Source organism: Schistocerca piceifrons, chromosome X, assembly GCF_021461385.2.
Source record: "Schistocerca piceifrons isolate TAMUIC-IGC-003096 chromosome X, iqSchPice1.1, whole genome shotgun sequence".
Taxonomy (NCBI): Eukaryota; Metazoa; Arthropoda; class Insecta; order Orthoptera; family Acrididae; genus Schistocerca; species Schistocerca piceifrons.
The window spans coordinates 801,589,062-801,609,314 of record NC_060149.1 but is presented as its reverse complement, the minus strand read 5'-3'; the positions used below and the strand labels follow the sequence as shown (position 1 = coordinate 801,609,314).

Sequence of the window (20,253 nt, the reverse complement as noted above, 5' to 3'; positions counted from 1 at the left end):
AGAATGTTATTGAAATAATCTTATTTCTAGTCACTGCCTGTACCTCAAATTTATTATATGGTGTTTTACAATGAGGATTTCCACAGGACTAAGTTACTAGGGACACTACAACGCCTTGCACTTAATTTCAAAATACTACTGACCTTACACTCATTACCCAATTAGGATTTGCAATTAAACAGCATTTCGTTTTCAAGAAAGCAAATACTGTAATTTTTTCCTCTTCTAAACCTTACACTCTGTTCAATCATACCCCACACTAAGTAATCTGACTGCAGACTCTCATCTATTCACCAAAGTCATTTGTGTGTATTTGTCTGTGGTTTTCAAACCACTAAAGTAAATGGAACTACTCGCACCCCTGTTATGTCACTCATAGCCACTCCAGGATTCTCTCTTTTATTTCATCTTTACAAAATATCAAACATATTCTTAATGTTATAATTATAATTTGATACTTTAAATGGCAAACTTTTTCTGCACTATGGCCATTTAACAGCGAAAAAGCCAGATGGCGTAAGTTGTACACAGTTCTCATGTACTAATTAGTTTTTACACAATTATTACTTACTTTTACAAATCAAACTCATTTTAAATTTGCTGCAGGTTACTTAACAAGTATCTACCTAAATTTCGGGACCACCATCCAGTCAGCATAAATTTCATAAGATATGTGGTTAAACAACGAAATAAGTATCTAATTGGAGTAGATCTAGTTTAAATAAGCACTCCAGCATTTGCTTTAAGAGTTCTGTGGCAATCACAGAAAATCTAAATACCGACATCCAGATAAAGATTGAACCCAACTGTGCCACCTCACTTGGTACACACATTATGTGGCACACCAGTATACACCACTACGGGCAAAATGACTGAAGTATACATCAATATCACTCATAAATACAATATAGAGTTTAATACTTTATGATAAGTTCCTTTGAGCTCTATTTAATTATTTCCCATCAGTTTACAGGCACTTAAATCAAATAGAGAATTCCATCAAATATGAGCTGTTAGAACGAAGAAATGAAATAGATAAGCACACATCTTGCATAGACCTCTTCAAAAGTCTTGAAAATCTTGCACCGAATTTCTTAATACATTCACTCCTTAATTATATATTTGCTACTGATACTATATTTCCAAGTTGACTTGGCCTTCCTATCTGCTCTTCAAATAGCACGCTCCTATCTGACAAAAAGCAATAAAGAGGAGAAACCTCATGAATGTAAAAGAAATTTCCAAAAATACTTTATTAGCAGAAACTCTTTCTTCACTCATCTACATTCGTGGACTGAGGAGTCTTTACAGCTACACATGGAGTAACGATAATTAATGTACACTTGTCACTGGTTTTACAGTTTATAGATAACTGTTGTTCAATGATGAATATTAATGTGACAAATTTGATAATAACCTATAAATATGAGATAAACAGCAATGGTTCAATATACCAGAGGATGTGGCAGTTTTACTCAAAGTAATTTCTTCTCTGTTCAGTTCATGTTGTTAAATTTGGTTGGAGTAAGCAGTTTCACAAAAGTTTATTAACACAATTTCTAACATTTATTTCATTGACATCTGACAGTTCACTTTACAATGAATGAATGAGTGAGTGAGTGAGTGAGTGAGTGACAGCCAATAATAAAAACGTGATGGTGAAAATCTGAGTGTATGTTGGGTCAGAAGTCACATTACAAATGACTTTCAACACTCAAGCTTCTCAAATATTACTCTATCTTGTTTATAGCAACTACAACTTCAAAATTTTGCACTGGAGAAGCACACAAATATACAGCCATGCTGTTGATGTCTAGAGCAGAATAACACATTATTATTTTCTACAAATACTAGAAAATGTGTTGTATCTGGTCTCAGCTGACAACTTCTGGATACTGAGCAGAAACAGTGAATAAATTACGTGAAATGTAAGAAACCAAACACATGTCATGTAGTTTGTGGAGTACTGAATATTTTGCAACTTAAACACAACCCTTCACTATCAATAGCATAAATATTAATATAACTAAGTTACTGACAGCAAAAAATCACATAAACTTACTGTCTTAATGGGTCCACATTTTCATTCTTCCCCGTAGGCAGTTTAAGGTATAGAAAAAGCTTTTCAGCAGTAGAAAGTTGGTTAACTTGGTCCAAAATTTTCATCACAGTCTGTTTTGAGCTAGAACTGCAAGAAGATAAAGTTCTTTCAGGATATTCAGTACATGTTTAATCAGGTGAACAGTAATATAATAAATATTATTGTTCTCTTATTGATAGGTGCATGGTAAATTGAAAACTATGCTTGATCCACTATTATACAGCAATGCTATATATTCATCTCCTGATTTTCAAGTTGGTTTCAATATGTAAACTCACTGTGTGAAAGCTGGTTATGTTAACCAATGTAATATTTCCAAAACAACAATCAATAAAATAAATAAAAGCTTATACAACCATTGTAACATGCATTTAGTAAATGGGAATCTAATACAATAGAATTTGATACTAGCCAGTCTGCAGAAACACACAATGGCATTAGAATTCCAAGTAAGTGCACTATGACTGCTATTACACTCTATACATGTAAATGATCTTATGGACAGGATTAGCAGCAATTTACAGGTTGTTTGCTGATTATGCTGTGGTATAATGGAAGGTGTTGTTGCTGAATGACTGTAGGAGGATAAAAGAAGACTCAGACAAAATTTCTAGCTGATGAACCATGGACCTTGCCGTTGGTGGGGAGGCTTGCGTGCCTCAGCGATACAGATAGCCGTACCATAGGTGCAACCACAACGGAGGGGTATCTGTTGAGAGGCCAGACAAACGTGTGGTTCCTGAAGAGGGGCAGCAGCCTTTTCAGTAGTTGCAAGGGCAACAGTCTGGATGATTGACTGATCTGGCCTTGTAACAATAACCAAAATGGCCTTGCTGAGCTGGTACTGCGAACGGCTGAAAGCAAGGGGAAACTACAGCCGTAATTTTTCCCGAGGGCATGCAGCTTTACTGTATGATAACATGATGATGGCGTCCTCTTGGGTAAAATATTCCGGTGGTAAAATAGTCCCCCATTCGGATCTCCGGGCGGGGACTACTCAAGAGGATGTCGTTATCAGGAGAAAGAAAACTGGCGTTCTACGGATCGGAGCATGGAATGTCAGATCCCTTAATCGGGCAGGTAGGTTAGAAAATTTAAAAAGGGAAATGGATAGGTTGAAGTTAGATATAGTGGGAATTAGTGAAGTTCCGTGGCAGGAGGAACAAGACTTCTGGTCAGGTGACTACAGGGTTATAAACACAAAATCAAATAGGGGTAATGCAGGAGTAGGTTTAATGATGAATAGGAAAATAGGTATGTGGGTAAGCTACTACAAACAGCATAGTGAACGCATTATTGTGGCCAAGATAGATACGAAGCCCACACCTACTACAGTAGTACAAGTTTATATGCCAACTAGCTCTGCAGATGACGAAGAAATTGAAGAAATGTATGATGAAATAAAAGAAATTATTCAGATTGTGAAGGGAGACGAAAATTTAATAGTCATGGGTGACTGGAATTCGAGTGTAGGAAAAGGGAGAGAAGGAAACATTGTAGGTGAATATGGATTGGGGGACAGAAATGAAAGAGGAAGCCGCCTTGTAGAATTTTGCACAGAGCACAACATAATCATAACTAACACTTGGTTTAAGAATCATGAAAGAAGGTTGTATACATGGAAGAACCCTGGAGATACTAAAAGGTATCAGATAGATTATATAATGGTAAGACAGAGATTTAGGAACCAGGTTTTAAATTGTAAGACATTTCCAGGGGCAGATGTGGACTCTGACCACAATCTATTGGTTATGACCTGTAGATTAAAACTGAAGAAACTGCAAAAAGGTGGGAATTTAAGGAGATGGGACCTGGATAAACTAAAAGAACCAGAGGTTGTACAGAGATTCAGGGAGAGCATAAGGGAGCAATTGACAGGAATGGGGGAAATAAATACAGTAGAAGAAGAATGGGTAGCTTTCAGGGATGAAGTAGTGAAGGCAGCAGAGGATCAAGTAGGTAAAAAGACGAGGGCTAGTAGAAATCCTTGGGTAACAGAAGAAATATTGAATTTAATTGATGAAAGGAGAAAATATAAAAATGCAGTAAGTGAAACAGGCAAAAAGGAATACAAACGTCTCAAAAATGAGATCGACAGGAAGTGCAAAATGGCTAAGCAGGGATGGCTAGAGGACAAATGTAAGGATGTAGAGGCCTATCTCACTAGGGGTAAGATAGATACCGCCTACAGGAAAATTAAAGAGACCTTTGGAGATAAGAGAACGACTTGTATGAATATCAAGAGCTCAGATGGAAACCCAGTTCTAAGCAAAGAAGGGAATGCAGAAAGGTGGAAGGAGTATATAGAGGGTCTATACAAGGGCAATGTACTTGAGGACAATATTATGGAAATGGAAGAGGATGTAGATGAAGATGAAATGGGAGATACGATACTGCGTGAAGAGTTTGACAGAGCACTGAAAGACCTGAGTCGAAACAAGGCCCCCGGAGTAGACAATATTCCATTGGAACTACTGACGGCCTTGGGAGAGCCAGTCCTGACAAAACTCTACCATCTGGTGAGCAAGATGTATGAAACAGGCGAAATACCCTCAGACTTCAAGAAGAATATAATAATTCCAATCCCAAAGAAAGCAGGTGTTGACAGATGTGAAAATTACCGAACTATCAGCTTAATAAGTCACAGCTGCCAAATACTAACACGAATTCTTTACAGACGAATGGAAAAACTAGTAGAAGCCAACCTCGGGGAAGATCAGTTTGGATTCCGTAGAAACACTGGAACACGTGAAGCAATACTGACCTTACGACTTATCTTAGAAGAAAGATTAAGGAAAGGCAAACCTACGTTTCTAGCATTTGTAGACTTAGAGAAAGCTTTTGACAATGTTGACTGGAATACTCTCTTTCAAATTCTAAAGGTGGCAGGGGTAAAATACAGGGAGCGAAAGGCTATTTACAATTTGTACAGAAACCAGATAGCAGTTATAAGACTCGAGGGACATGAAAGGGAAGCAGTGGCTGGGAAGGGAGTAAGACAGGGTTGTAGCCTCTCCCCAATGTTGTTCAATCTGTATATTGAGCAAGCAGTAAAGGAAACAAAAGAAAAATTCAGAGTAGGTATTAAAATTCATGGAGAAGAAATAAAAACTTTGAGGTTCGCCGATGACATTGTAATTCTGTCAGAGACAGCAAAGGACTTGGAAGAGCAGTTGAATGGAATGGACAGTGTCTTGAAAGGAGGATATAAGATGAACATCAACAAAAGCAAAACAAGGATAATGGAATGTAGTCTAATTAAGTCGGGTGATGCTGAGGGAATTAGATTAGGAAATGAGGCACTTAAAGTAGTAAAGGAGTTTTGCTATTTGGGGAGCAAAATAACTGATGATGGTCGAAATAGAGAGGATATAAAATGTAGGCTGGCAATGGCAAAGAAAGCGTTTCTGAAGAAGAGAAATTTGTTAACATCCAGTATTGATTTAAGTGTCAGGAAGTCATTTCTGAAAGTATTCGTATGGAGTGTAGCCATGTATGGAAGTGAAACATGGACGATAAATAGTTTGGACAAGAAGAGAATAGAAGCTTTCGAAATGTGGTGCTACAGAAGAATGCAGAAGATTAGATGGGTAGATCACATAACTAATGAGGAAGTATTGAATAGGATTGGGGAGAAGAGAAGTTTGTGGCACAACTTGACCAGAAGAAGGAATCGGTTGGTAGGACATGTTCTGAGGCATCAAGGGATCACCAATTTAGTACTGGAGGGCAGCGTGGAGGGTAAAAATCGTAGAGGGAGACCAAGAGATGAATACACTAAGCAGATTCAGAAGGATGTAGGTTGCAGTAGGTACTGGGAGATGAAAAAGCTTGCACAGGATAGAGTAGCATGGAGAGCTGCATCAAACCAGTCTCAGGACTGAAGACCACAACAACAACAACGTGACGAAAGGCAGATTGCTCTAAATGTAGAAAAATGTAAATTAATGCAGATGAACAGGAGGAACAATCCCATGATGTTCGAATACAGGATTGGTAGCGAGCTGCTTGACACAGAGATGTGGATTAAATATGCAGGTGTAACATTGCGAAGCAATTTGAAATGAAACTAGCATGTAAGGGAAGGCAAATGGCTGACTTCAGTTTATTAGAAAACTTTTTGGAGAGTGTAGCACATTTATAAAGAAGATCACATATAGAAGACTAGTGGGACCCATTCTTTGAGTGCTGTTCATGTGGTTAGGATCGCCACCAGATCGTATTAAAGGAAGACTTTGAAGCAACTCGGAGACGAACTGCTAGATTTGTTACTGGTAGGTTCAGTCAACATGGGAGGGTTACAGAGATGCTCTGTAAACTCAAATGGGAATCTGTGGAGGGAAGATGGCATTCTTTTTGTGAGACATTATTGAGAAATTATGTAATAAAATGTAGATTGCTGTTACAGTAGTTTGATGATGTATTATTGTGACGGAGCCATTTCAGACAGGTTGTCGTCTTCAGACCACCTGCATAAGTTACATAGCATTTTTATTTTATTATAATTTTGGTTAATCATATTTAGTACTTACTTCCATATACTATCAGTCGTCACTGTTGTTCTGTATTAAGATTAGGACTTCAAGCTAAGAGCTGTTTTGTGGTTTGCTCTTTTTGTTAGTGGTCCTTTCTTATAATTTTTACAATTTGACCTTTTATCATTAGATTTGATGCCATATGGTGTACATATTATATACAGATGGTGTCTGTTCCTTCAAACATCAATATCTAAAAGAACAGACACCATTCACACACTGATGAGCACATTATGATCACCTGCCTAATAACTTGTTGGTAGGTTTTGAGGAGATATGTGGCATTATACGTCTATGCAAAGGTTATGTAACTTGCATAAATAATGGGCCACTGATATGCGTATGCAGTGATGGTGCCCGATAGCGACACAGATGGGTTCCATAGGATTTACATCAGGCAAATTTGATCACTGAGACATCAACGTTAGTTCACTATGATGCTCCACAAACCCGTGTAGCATGGTTCTGGCTCCGAGACATGGACAATTATACTGCTGAATGATGACATCGCCATCGGGGACAACATTAATCATGAAGGGACGCGGGTAGTTTGCATCTGTCAGCGTGTCTTCAATTACTACCACAGATCCCATGCAAATGCAGGAGAATGTTTCCCAGAGCACAATACTGCTCCCAACAGCCTGAGTCCGTGGCACTTCATGTTTTGAGCTGCCGTTCAACTCAATGACGGCATCTGTGGATACGACCAGTAACCTAGTATAGCAAAAATGTGATTCACTCTAAGAGCTGACATGTTCCCATTGATCAATGGTCGAATCACAATGGTTAACTGCCCATTACAATTATGATTGACAATGTCATTTGGTCAACATGTGAACACGTACGGATGGTCTCCTGCAGAGCTCCGAGTTCAACAATGTATGATGAACGGTGTGCTCCTAAACACTTGTGCATGCAGCAGCACTGGGCTCATTCAGCACAGACATTGCAGATCACCATCTATCCTACTTTGCAGAACAGACAAGCCTCTGAACCCAATTTCTGTGAAGACTCCTGGACATCCAATAATTTAGTGCCTAGTGATAGTTTCACTGTCCTCCTGTCTCTTTCTGTAGATGCTCATGACAGTACCACGTGAACATTCAACCAGGTTTGTCATTTTTGAGATACTCCTTCACCGGCTCTGCGTATTATAATCTGCCTTTTTCAAAGCTGCTTATCTCAGAGGATTTCCCAATCTGAAGCCCATATCTTCACTAGAGTGATCCCCTGGCTCTGTCTACTCCACTTACATGCCTTTGTTAATACATCATTTGCCCGCAACAATACCAGGTGGCTTTCAACATTGTGGTGGGCAGTGGTCATCATGTTTTGGCTTGTCAGTGTATATTATAATATTTGAACTGACAGCAACTGAGGCAGTGTAATTGCAGAAGGTTGGTTGGTTTAAAAGAGGAGGAAAGGGACCAAACTGCTAGTACATTGGTCCCTTGTTCCAAATAAAACAATGCCATGAGGGTGAGAGAGAGAGAGAGAGAGAGAGAGAGAGAGAGAGAGAGAGAGAGAGAGAGAGAGAGAGAGAGAGAGAGAGAGAGAGAGAGAGAGACTGACAACACAAGACAGAGAGAGAGGAAAAACCACAAGAACGACGGAAGGGCAACAAACACTTAAATTGACAAAAGGGGAGTAGAAAACCACAGAAACGCAAGAAACAGGTAGAAGAGATTAAAACGACAAAACAGATTACCATAGTTGGCTGACCACGAGAATAAAAAGTAGAAGCTAGCCACTCTGCAACACATTAAAACTTCCAACCTAAAAGCACTGTAGTGGAGGACACAGAGGAACGAAGGACATGCGTTAAAACTTAAATCAAATGATAAAACCCACCATCAAGAATAAAACGTAAAACTAAATCAGCCGATGAGATGCTGTCAGATAAAATTGGCGGCAACGAGTCCAGTAACCAAATATTTCATCACGGGGCAGTCAAAGAGGGACAGTGCACCAGAATATGGGCCACTGTAAACCGGGTGCTGCATCAACACTGAGGTAGGTCTTCACGGCACAGGAGGTAGCTGTGGGTTGTGTGGCCAATGCAGAGCCAGCAGAGAACCACAGAGTCCCTGCGAGAGGCCTGCATGGAGGGCTGCCACACATTCATAGTGTCCTTAATGGCATGCAGTTTTTTGTGCATACTGAGACTATGCCATTCCGTCTCCCAAAGCCAAAAAACCTGGCAGCATAAAAACAAACACAGGTCAGTTATTGGAATGCCGATCTCCGTATGCGGTTTCCATGTAGCCTGTTTGGACAGCCTGTCAGCAAGTTCGTTGCCTGGGATTCTGACGTGTCCACACAAAAACTACTCAACAACCAGACCGTTCCAGGGCATAGATGGACTCCTGGATGGTCACTACCACAGGATGACAAGGGTAGCACTGGTTGATAGCTTGTAGGCTGCTTACGGAGTCAGTAGACAGAAGAAACGACTCCCCGGGGCATGAACGGATGTGCTCAAGAGCACGAGATACAGCAACCAGCTCTGCAGTTAAAACACTGCAGCCATCGGGCAAGGAATGCTGTTCAGTATGTCCTCCATGGACATATGCGAAGCTGACGTGACCATCAGCCATCAAGCTGTCAGTGTAACCACTTCATGGCCTCTGTACATGTCAAGGATCGAGAGGAAATGACACCGGAGAGCCGTGGGGTGAACTGAGTCCTTTGGGCTATGTGAAAGGTCCAGTTGAAGCCGTGGCCTAGGTGTACACCATGGAGGTGTATGCGAATGGACCTTGAGTACAGGTGGTAAAGGCAAGGACTCCGGTTTAGATAGAAGGGACAGGACATGAACTGCAATTGTAGGCCCTGACCTGAACCACAAATGTTTGAGATGAACCATTGTGGGTGGGAAAAGGAGACGGTAATCTGGATGCACATGAGAACTATGAACGTGTGCGACGTAACTGGCAAGCAGTTGCACACACCTGACCTGCAATGGAGGGACTCCAGTCTCTGCCAGGACACTGGTCACCGGACTCACCCTAAAAGCACTGGGTTGAGTAAATGCAACACTGAGGGCGCAGCCGAACCATAAACCAGACTCCAATAGTCAAGGCGGGATTGAACAAGGGCTCTATAGAGCTGCAACAGCATAGAGCAATCTGCACCCCAGTTGGTGTTGCTCAGGCAGCGAAGAGGATTGAGGTGCTGCCAGCACTTCCGCTTAAGCTGACGAAGGTGAGGAAGTCAAGTCAATCGAGTGTCAAAAACCAGTCCTAAGAATCAATATGTCTCCGCTACAGTGAGGGGCTCGTCAATAAGGCAAAGTTCTGGTTCTGGATGAACGGTACGACACCGACAGAAGTGCATAACACATGACTTTGCGACCGAAAACTGGAAGTCGTGGGCTAGAGCCCATGACTGCGCGTTGTGGATCGCTCCCTGTAGGTGCCGCTCAGTAACATACAGAGAGGGTGAGACGGATGGCTGTACAGCTGCTGCTAGACCATTAATGGCCACTAAAAATAGAGATACACTCAATACAGAGCCCTGTGGGACTCTATTCTCCTGGATATGCGATTTGGGTGGGCGGGGTGGGGGGGGGGGGGGGGTTGGGGGGGGAACTATGGGAGGCACCAACTTGGACACAGAAAGTACGAAGCAACAGGAAATTCTGGATAAAAATCAGGAGCAGGCCTCAGAGACCGCATTCGTATAATGTGGCAAGGATATGACGTCGCCAGGTGGTGTTATATGCTTTTCGTACATCAAAAAAGATGGTAACAAGGTGTTGGTGTATGGTAAAGGTTGTTCAGATGGCAGACTTGAGCGGCACAAGACTATCAGCAGTAGAGCGAACCAGGTGGAAACTGGCCCGGAACAGAGCCAGTAGGCCACGTGACTCCAGGACTAAACCAAACCGCCGACACACCATATGTTGCAGCAGCTTACAAAGAACATTTGTGAGGCTGATGGGCTGATAGCTATCCACATCAAGTGGCTTTTTGCCAAGTTTGAGCACTGGTATGATGGTGCTCTCCCTCCAGCGCAATGGAAAGACGCCATCGCACCAGAACCAGTTGAAGACCATGAGGAGATGCCGCTTGTAGTCAGACGAGAGATGTTTTATCATCTGACTGTGGATCCGATCTGGCCCAGGAGCTGTGTCGGGGCAATGTGCAAGGGCACTGAGGAGCTCCCACTCTGTAAATGGGGCGTTATAAGGTTCACTGTGGTGTGTAGTGAATGAGAGGACTGTCCCTTCCATCCGCTGTTTGAGAGTGCGAAAGGGTAATTCTCCGATGCAGAGGCACGAACATAGTGCTCAGCAATCGCGTTTGCGTCAGTAGATAACAAGCCATTTATGTTAACACCGGGAACACCTGTTGGGATCTGGTACCCAAAAACTTGTTTGATCTTTGCCAAGACTTGGGAAGGTGACGTATGACACAAAATGGTTGAGACGTATCACTCCCAACACTCCTGTTTCTGTCTTTTGATAAGCTGGCAAACATAGGCACAGAGCCGTTTAAAGGCTATGAGGTGCTACAGGGAAGGGTGCCACTTATGCCACTGTAGAGCTCACTGACACTCCTTAATTGCCTCAGTGACTTCTGGCAACCACCAAGGAACTACCTTCCACTGGGGGAACCCTAAGGAATGAGGGACTGTGTTTTCCGCCGCAGATATGATCGTTGTAGTTACCTGCTCAACCACCACATCGATGTTACAATGTGGGGGAGATTCAATGGTGACAGCAGAGGTGAAAGCGTCCGATTCTGCCTTGTTTAAAGGTCATCTGGGCAGGTGTCCGTGGGCCTGACGCCGGGAAATGGCGACTACTACACAGGTCATCATGTGCTCTCCAGTGGATACCCGGGAGAAGGCCAGGACTGCAAACCGAGAGATCAATGGCCGAATATGTGCCGCGTGCCACACTGAAATGTGTGGGGGCACCTTTATTTAAGAGGCAGAGGTCGAACTAAGAAAGTAAAGTTTCAACATCTCTGCCTCAGCTAGTAAGCACGGTGCCACCCCACAAGGGGTTTTGAGCATTAAAATCTCCTGAAAGTAGGAGAGGTTTAGGGAGTTGATCAATCAGTGCAGCCAACACGTTCAGGGGTACTTCACCATCTGGAGGAAGATATATGTTGTAGGCAGTTATTTCCTGCATCGTCTTTATCCTGACAGCCACAGCTTCAGGAGGGGTTTGGAGGGGCACAGGCTCACTGCATACTGAGTTCAGGACATAGACACAAACTCCACCTGACACACTATTATAGTCACTATAGTTCTTATAATATCCCCTATAGCCGTGGAGGGCAGGGGTCTGCATTTCCAGGAACCAGGTTTCCTGAAGGGCAATGCAGAAATCAGGTGTAAAGCTTAAGAGTTGCCGCAGCTCAGCCAGGTGGTGGAAAAAACCGCTGCAATTCCACTGGAGGATGACGTTATCGTGAGGCTGGGAAGGCATGAAGCGTGCAAGGATGCAGGTTATGCCTCAGGGTCACCTGCTACCACCGACTGAGTATTTGCAGCCATTTCTATGGTGGATGAGGCATCAGTGTGATCCAGGTGGGCAGGAAGGAGATGCTAAGATCTCCACCGCGACCTCAGATGCAGAATTGATAGGGAATGGTGGTGTTGGGGCCACTGGAGAGTCCTATTTGTCAGCAGACTTCTTCTTAGTTTGCTTGCTCTCTCGCTTCTCTTTAGGGGCTTGCTGAGAAGATTTTTCCGAAGCAGCTTCAGGCACGGAGGAAGACCGTGAAGCTGTTTGTCCAGCAGCTTTTGGCTCCTTGAGCCACTGGTGAGTGTTCGCCGTGGCATTAGTAGAGACCTCGGAAGAGAGGGCCCCAAGGGACCCCTTCCGCAAGAGAGGAGCCGAAGGAGGCTTTTGCTTCTCCTGCAGGGGGGAGGGGACCGATGTCCCCTGCATTTGGGGGGGGGGGGGGGGGGTTCCTTGCTCCAAAAGTAAGTGCTTTGGGAGCAACGAAGGAAGATTTGCCACCTACCACCAAGGAGGTGGATGTATTCTGGTGGCCAGGAGGGCTCACTGTTTGTGGCACGGAATGAAGAACCACTGGCACTTGGGATGGCAATGGTGACGTAGCTGCAGCATATGTCAACGTCAACTGAATGGGGTGTAATATTTCAAATTTACGTTTAGCCTCTCTGTAAGTCAACCGGTCCAGGGCCTTGTACTCCATGATTTTCCACTCCTTTTTGAGTACTGGGCAGTCTGGAGAGCAGGGGGAGTGGTGCTCTCCACAGCACATGGAGTATCTGGGAGCAGTGGATGTCCGCAGTCTCGATATGTGGTGCTGGAAGTGCAGCGGAACGACATGTGCCTGAACTTCCAGCACTTAACGCACCACATAGGGGGAGGGACGTATGGTGTAACATCACAGCGATAAACCATGACCTCGACCTTTTCAGGCAATGAACCACCATCAAAGGCCAAGATGAAGGCACTGGTAGCAACCCTGTTGTCTTTGGGTTCCCTGTAAATGTGTCGGATGAAATGAACACCCCGCCATTCTAAATTGGTGTGGAGCTCATCGTCAGACTGCAAGAGGAGATCGCGATGGAAAATGGTCCCCTGGACCATGTTGAGGCTTTTATGAGGAGTGATGGAAACAGGAATATCACCCAGCTTGTCACAGGTGAGTAACACTTGGGATTGGGCTGGGGATGCTGTCTGAATCAAGACTACATTCCTCCCATGGTGTAGCGAGAGAGGGAAATGATTTAGGTTCAGACCTGTCGGCATTGTATTTGACCTTGCCCTTCTTAGAGACTGCTGGTGCCATACGATCACCAGCAAGAGATGACTTAGTCTGCTTCATTGCGGGTCACCCACCCTGATGTCACCCACTCCAATCAGGGGCTCTCCCCATGAGCGCCACCCAGCCACAGCAAAGGCCAACTGGCATGACGGCTATTGCCGGGAGTGCTGATGCCCCAGGAAGACAGGCATCTACTCCTTGGCATATGTGGGGAGTTTACAGCTCAGGCATCAACAGTGCAATCCCTCTGTTCTCAGGGGGCTACCACCAAATGGGTACATGACGGCCCCACCACAGCAGACTGGCTACCGTGCTGGATACTAGGCGCAGAGAAGTCCAATATTGTCATATGGACGAAAGAGGACAGGAGACAATGGAAGGAGATGGCATACCCCGGAAAGTGTCCTCGCCCAAATAGTTGAATCACAGGTGGAGATGCAAAGCCATGACAAGAGATTCTGGAGATCGAATCTGAGGGCACAATGGATAACTCATGCACCACATAAGGTGTCCTTCCCCATATGGCCTGCATTTCTCTAGAATTTTGAAAGTGGCAGGTCAAGCCATAGAATGGGACCTGAACTCATATGGCCGAAAAGCGTGAGACTCCTTTTAGTCGCCTCTTACGACAGGCAGGAATACCTTGAGCCTATTCCAAACCCTAGACCCATAGGGGGGTGGAATTACAGAAAGACATTTTTATATATACCACCAAAATGGTGCTAAAATCTTTATTATGCTGAAACTAGTTTCAACAATTTAAATCATCATCTGACAGATCTCATAGATGTTGATGAGAAGCTAGTTTCAACCTAATACCACATAGATAAAATACCTTACTATAGCTACGGAGTACAATCTAAGGAAGATTTTATGACTGTTTATGAAATTTTACTATGTGGATACCTGCTTCACTATATTGGTGATTTTTGAAATATTTGAACAACATATCTCCTAGTAAAAGATATAATGCAATGGTCCATCATATTTCGGGCTTGCAGCCGGATCACGTTCACATCTTGGCACGATATTTCGGCTAACAAACATGAAGCCATCTTCAGGTGAGTACGAGACTGAAGATTACTGGCGCGCGTCGTTCTATGTATACCGAAAATTGGCGCAGCGGCGCCTGCGCAGTGGAGAAGGCTAATACCGCGCCCCCTATCTAATTTGGCGCGCTCTGCAGCAGGAGCGGGCTGCGCATGCGTAGTAGTGTACCTACATTTGCGCTATCTGTCGTAAAGCGCCTTCGCGCAGCTGAGACGCGGTAGTCGAAAGTATAAAATCAATTTTTGTCAGCCGTCGCACTAGATGCAGACCCATGTCTCTGTGAAGCGATTAAAGAAATTACAGGATCCCATGCTTTATCCATCTGAAAGCTGCCGTCTCGATTAATAAGATCTTTTGCCAATCGTATCTCCACGGACTCCTTGATAATGGATTCCCAAAAAGATCTAGTTGTCGCTAAAATTTTTGTTCCACAATAATCCATGGAGTGTCCCGTCGAAATACAGTGTTCTGTTATGGCTGATTTGTTGGGATGTAGTAGATGTGTGTGGCGCTCATGCTCCACGCATCTTTCCCGTACTGTGCGAGTAGTTTGGCCAATGTAGGATTTGCCACATTGACAAGGGATCTTATAAATACCCGCCTTCCTCAGACCCAGATCGTCCTTCACAGAGCCAAGCAAAGCCGATATTTTCGTAGGTGGTCGGAAGATCACTTTAACACAATGCTTCTTTAAAATCCTTCCTATTTTAGAGGAGAGGTTACCCACATACGGAAGAAACGCCCTGGACCTGACCACCTCTTTGTCTTCTTCTTCTTGTTTCTCTTTACATTTCTTCTTTGTTACAGCTGTGCGGATTAGGCGTGTAGAATATCCATTCTCCCTGAAGACGGATTGCAAATGTTCTAATTCTTTAGGAAGGCTGTCCATATCAGATTTATTAGTAGACTGGAGTCGCTCCAACTCCACAATTCTGACTTATTAGTGAGTTTTGATGTCGTCTCTTTATTTACTAAGGTTCCACTGATGGATTCACTGGTACTCATTAGCAGAAGGTTCAAAGCTGACATAACAGCATTATTTCATCATTGCCTGTCCTCAACTTATTTCTTATTCAATAATGAATATTTTGAACAAGTTGACGGTGTTGCCATGGGCAGTCCATTGTCCCCTCTGGTAGCAAACCTTTTTATGGAGGACTTTGAGGAGAAGGCACTCGAGTCGGCTGAATTTAAACCGAAAGTCTTCTGGCGTTATGTGGATGACACATTTGTAGTTTGGCCCCATGGAGAAGAAAAACTGGCAGGATTCTTAAAACATCTGAATTCCATTCACAAGAATATTCAGTTTACCATGGAGGTAGAAAAAGATAGATGTCTGCCATTTCTGGATGTCCTTGTCAATCGTAGAACCGATGGATCTTTGGGGCACTCCGTCTACCGGAAGCCCACACACACAGATCTGTATTTGCAGGCGACAAGCTGCCACCACCCTGCACAAACCATGGGTTTGCTGCATACTCTGGTGCACCTGGCACATGTGGTATCTGATAAGGACAGCCTTCCTAAAGAATTAGAACATTTGCAATCCGTCTTCAGGGAGAATGGATATTCTACATGCCAAATCCGCACAGCTGTAACAAAGAAGAAATGTAAAGAGAAACAAGAAGAAGAAGACAAAGAGGTGGTCAGGTCCAGGGCGTTTCTTCCGTATGTGGGTAACCTCTCCTCTAAAATAGGAAGGATTTTAAAGAAGCATTGTGTTAAAGTGATCTTCCGACCACCTACGAAAATATCGGCTTTGCTTGGCTCTGTGAAGGACGATCTGGGTCTGAGGAAGGCGGGTATTTATAAGATCCCTTGTCAATGTGGCAAATCCTACATTGGCCAAACTACTCTCACAGTACGGGTAAGATGCGTGGAGCATGATCGCCACACACGTCTACTACAGCCCAACAAATCAGCCATAGCAGAACACTGTATTTCGACGGGACACTCCATGGATTATTGTGGAACAAAAATTTTAGCGACAACTAGATCTTTTTGGGAATCCATTATCAAGGTGTCCGTGGAGATACGATTGGCAAAAGATCTTATTAATAGAGACGGCGGCTTTCAGATGGATAAAGCATGGGATCTTGTAATTTCTTTAATCGCTTCACAGAGACATGGGTCTGCATCTAGTGCGACGGCTGACGAAAATTGATTTTATACTTTCGACTACCGCGTCTCAGCTGCGCGAAGGCGCTTTACGACAGATAGCGCAAATGTAGGTACACTACTACGCATGCGCAGCCCGCTCCTGCTGCAGAGCGCGCCAAATTAGATAGGGGGCGCGGTATTAGCCTTCTCCACTGCGCAGGCGCCGCTGCGCCAATTTTCGGTATACATAGAACGACGCGCACCAGTAATCTTCAGTCTCGTACTCACCTGAAGATGGCTGCATGTTTGTTAGCCGAAATATCGTGCCAAGATGTGAACGTGATCCGGCTGCAAGCCCGAAATATGATGGACCAGTCAATACGCCGGGAAAACTTCGATATAATGCAATGTTTGCATCACCTTTTCATTCTACTATCCAACTTAGCTACTATAAATGAAAAAAAAAAAGGTACATTGCATAGCACACACCCCAACTGCAAACAAACTACACAAATAGTAAACATTTTCACACCTGCATATCACAATATTTTTGTCATATCTTTCAGCTTATCCATTAGGAAAAAAGTAATCAAAATCTTCACAAAATTAGCATAAACTGTCATGCCTAAAATTCCATTTAATTCATAAATGCACAACGAAAAGCAAACAAATGCATTTTTACATACAGTAGTTCCACGCACTTTCTGCAATGACAAACAATGAGTAACTGTAACCTGAGATAATTTATTATTTAAAAGTTGATCTGCATATGCCCATCATACAGTTTCTATGGCATTGAGCAAGCATTTATTCACAAAGTCACTCTCATTTAAGGTTTCCGATGATTTTGCAGCACTCAAAAACTTTTATAGCCAATGAGGAATAGTAATATTGAGTTTCTGTCAAGCTCACAGAGTTCAGTAGTGCATGCACTTCTGGCAAAAATCCTTAATGTTTCCTTATATAAACCAATGAATACTTTCTTAAATTACCAATTCCAAGAGCCCACATTCTAATATGAGTTATGATGTATATTACACCCTGCAATGAGATTCTCATGTAATGACCAGGAGTGTGAAATTAGACAAATTAGTGTATATACAGAGGAGTACAAACAATATTTCTTCTGTAACATCACCTATAAATGGAACAAAAAATGCAGAAAATGATTCTGGTATGTTATGTATGCTCCATCAAATACCACATGAGTGTTAACAAAGTATAGATGTACATGAAGATACAAAACTAATTATATAATGCAATGATGAGCTGAAGTGCAGTAAGCTAAAAGGGCCTAGTATACTTAAATGGCACGGTAACAGTGTGCCTTTCACCATGCCACTATCATATCATCACACAGACAGAACTACACTGGCAGCTCTGGTAAATATGTTGGTAAGATAAATACAGTTAATTAAAATATATCAAAACACACACTGAAAAATTTAGCAGAAATAACCTGTCAGATTCTCCCATACATCGGCTTTGGCACTTCAAAGTGTTCACCTTGCTCCTAAGTGTCTCAGGTGTGGTAACGATCTTAATTTTTCAGTAAAAATTAGGCCTGTAAGTAACAGTTTTTTGAATGAGGGGCTTTTGTAGCTCAAGCATGTTAAAACAATGATATGAACATTTAAAATCTGTACTAACTGGTTTTTTGAAAATACATAAAACTGGGACCAATGTTTCCCGTTCATTTTTTAAATCTTTAAATAGTTAGCTGCAAGACTGGGTCAAGTTCAGAAACCTGAAAACTCATCCACAACCAGAGAATACTTAACACAAAATGACTACTGTTCAGTAGGTAACATTTAAAAATATTTATTTGAATGGCAAAAGGCTCTTGAGGAAGATAGACTGACTTCTAAATACATTCTACAAAATAAATAAATACATAAATATGCACCACAAAGTAAAACAGGATGAAAATCGATAGATGTGATGTACATAATTGACATGATGTGACCGACTCAAAAGCAGAACTACTGTTATCCAACAAATATAAGAGGAACAGGAGTACTTCTTACCCTGTAAAAGGATATAAGCTGTTGAAGGATACTAGTAGCAAGTAATCCAGGCCCTCTTCAGATAAAAATAATTGAAGTGGTAAGATATTGTTCTTAAGACTCCTGTACACATGCCACCAGCAGGATCAGGTAGTCAAAAGTCAAACTGCATCAATTCCAACCTTACTGAAAGTGAATCAAGGTTTTTCAGACTAGAAAATTCATAAAACGTGGTAGTTCATCATCTGTTTAACAGACTTTCCTACACGGCTGGTTAAGTTAACATCATGCTAACTACACGGAGTGGTGAACTCCTTTCCTGGCTTTGAAATTATGCAATCATCACGTAATTATTGATTCCTTTTCCTGCTATAAGGAGAATGCTGTCAGGCCAATTTAAATAAAACAATCAAGATGGAAATCTTTCACTTCAGGACAAAGTTGATACAGATTGTCTAACTGTATCTGGTTAATGACACACTGCAAACCAAAACAGGACTGTTTTCAATTTCCAGAAGGAGGAGGAATGAATATATATTTCCTCATTGTTGGAAATAACCATCACATTACAGTTAAGACTTCACTGTCCGATCTGGTTCTACAAAAACTACTTTAATTTCCTAATTTTTGTCTCCAGGGGTGCTCATTCGCATCCATTACTTGTTCTGTTAGCAATCAACTCTCAACATTTCTTCTTGAACTCATTTATGATGCCATTCACACCACTGCTTTGGAAAATGAAAGGCTGTGAGAGTCTCTGCATAGGAGCTACACCAGGCTCCCTGATTAGCCACTCATGTGGTCTGACTACCAAGTGAAACATCTCACTCACTCAAGAACTGCATCACCTTTATATGGATGCAAAAGTGGCTTGATAAATGAAAATGATGGCAATTATTATATAGTGAATACTACCTTGTAAATAAAACACACTATTTGGGTGTATCAAATCTAGTTTGCCTTTTTGAGCAACCATTCCTCCAGTTTCAGTTCAGTTTCTTGTCTAGCACAGAATGCCATTACTGCTGTGCAGTTTGTGTAATCTGCCTTGAATTTAGAAGACATATCTCTAAATATAATATCAGGTTAAGAGCAGGCACTGAGAGGCACATCATCTATAATATCATTTAATTCTAAGTATGCAGAGTATGAGTTGATCTTCATGAGTGCAGAAATTGCAACCTTAACTACATATGTTCATGTAGTATAGGAAGACATGGTGTGATATGTACCAGTTTTCCATTATAGCCACACCATCTGTAGCCCCGCCTCTTAGCACAGGATAATCGGGTGCTTCAAAATATGGAAATAAATGCTGGAACACTTTCCTACTACTTTCAATCCAAATGGGACAGAAAGTTGTAGATGTCATGTACATGTACAGGCAAATAAACGATTACAATTTCAGAAAAAAATTGATGATTTATTCAGGAGAGAGAGCTTCATAATTTGAGCAAGTCAATAATGTGTTGGTCCATATCTGGCCCTTACACAAGCAGTTATTCAGCTTGGCATTGATCGATAGAGTTGTTGGATGTCCTCCCGAGGGATATTGTGCTAAATTCTGTCCAATTGGCGCATTAGATTGTCAAAGTTCTGAGATGGTTGGAGGGCTCTCCCCACAACACTCCAAAAATTCTCAACTGGGGAGAGATTCGACCTTACTGGCCAAGGCTGAGTATGACAAGCGTGAAGACAAGCAGTAC

General features: G+C 42.5%; 1 protein-coding gene across 2 annotated transcripts in view; it reads right to left on the bottom strand.

Moving 5' to 3' along the window:
• Positions 1 to 20,253, bottom strand: part of LOC124721214 (probable serine/threonine-protein kinase DDB_G0282963) — a 141,201-nt gene that overhangs the window by 105,427 nt on the left and 15,521 nt on the right. Inside the window, exon 2 of one of the 2 annotated variants that reach the window (XM_047246064.1) lies at positions 2,063 to 2,188. In XM_047246064.1, the coding sequence (XP_047102020.1) occupies positions 2,063 to 2,188 (126 nt within the window). Of the gene's footprint in view, positions 1 to 2,062; positions 2,189 to 20,253 lie in introns of those variants that run through there. The other variant, XM_047246065.1, reaches the window with a different exon arrangement.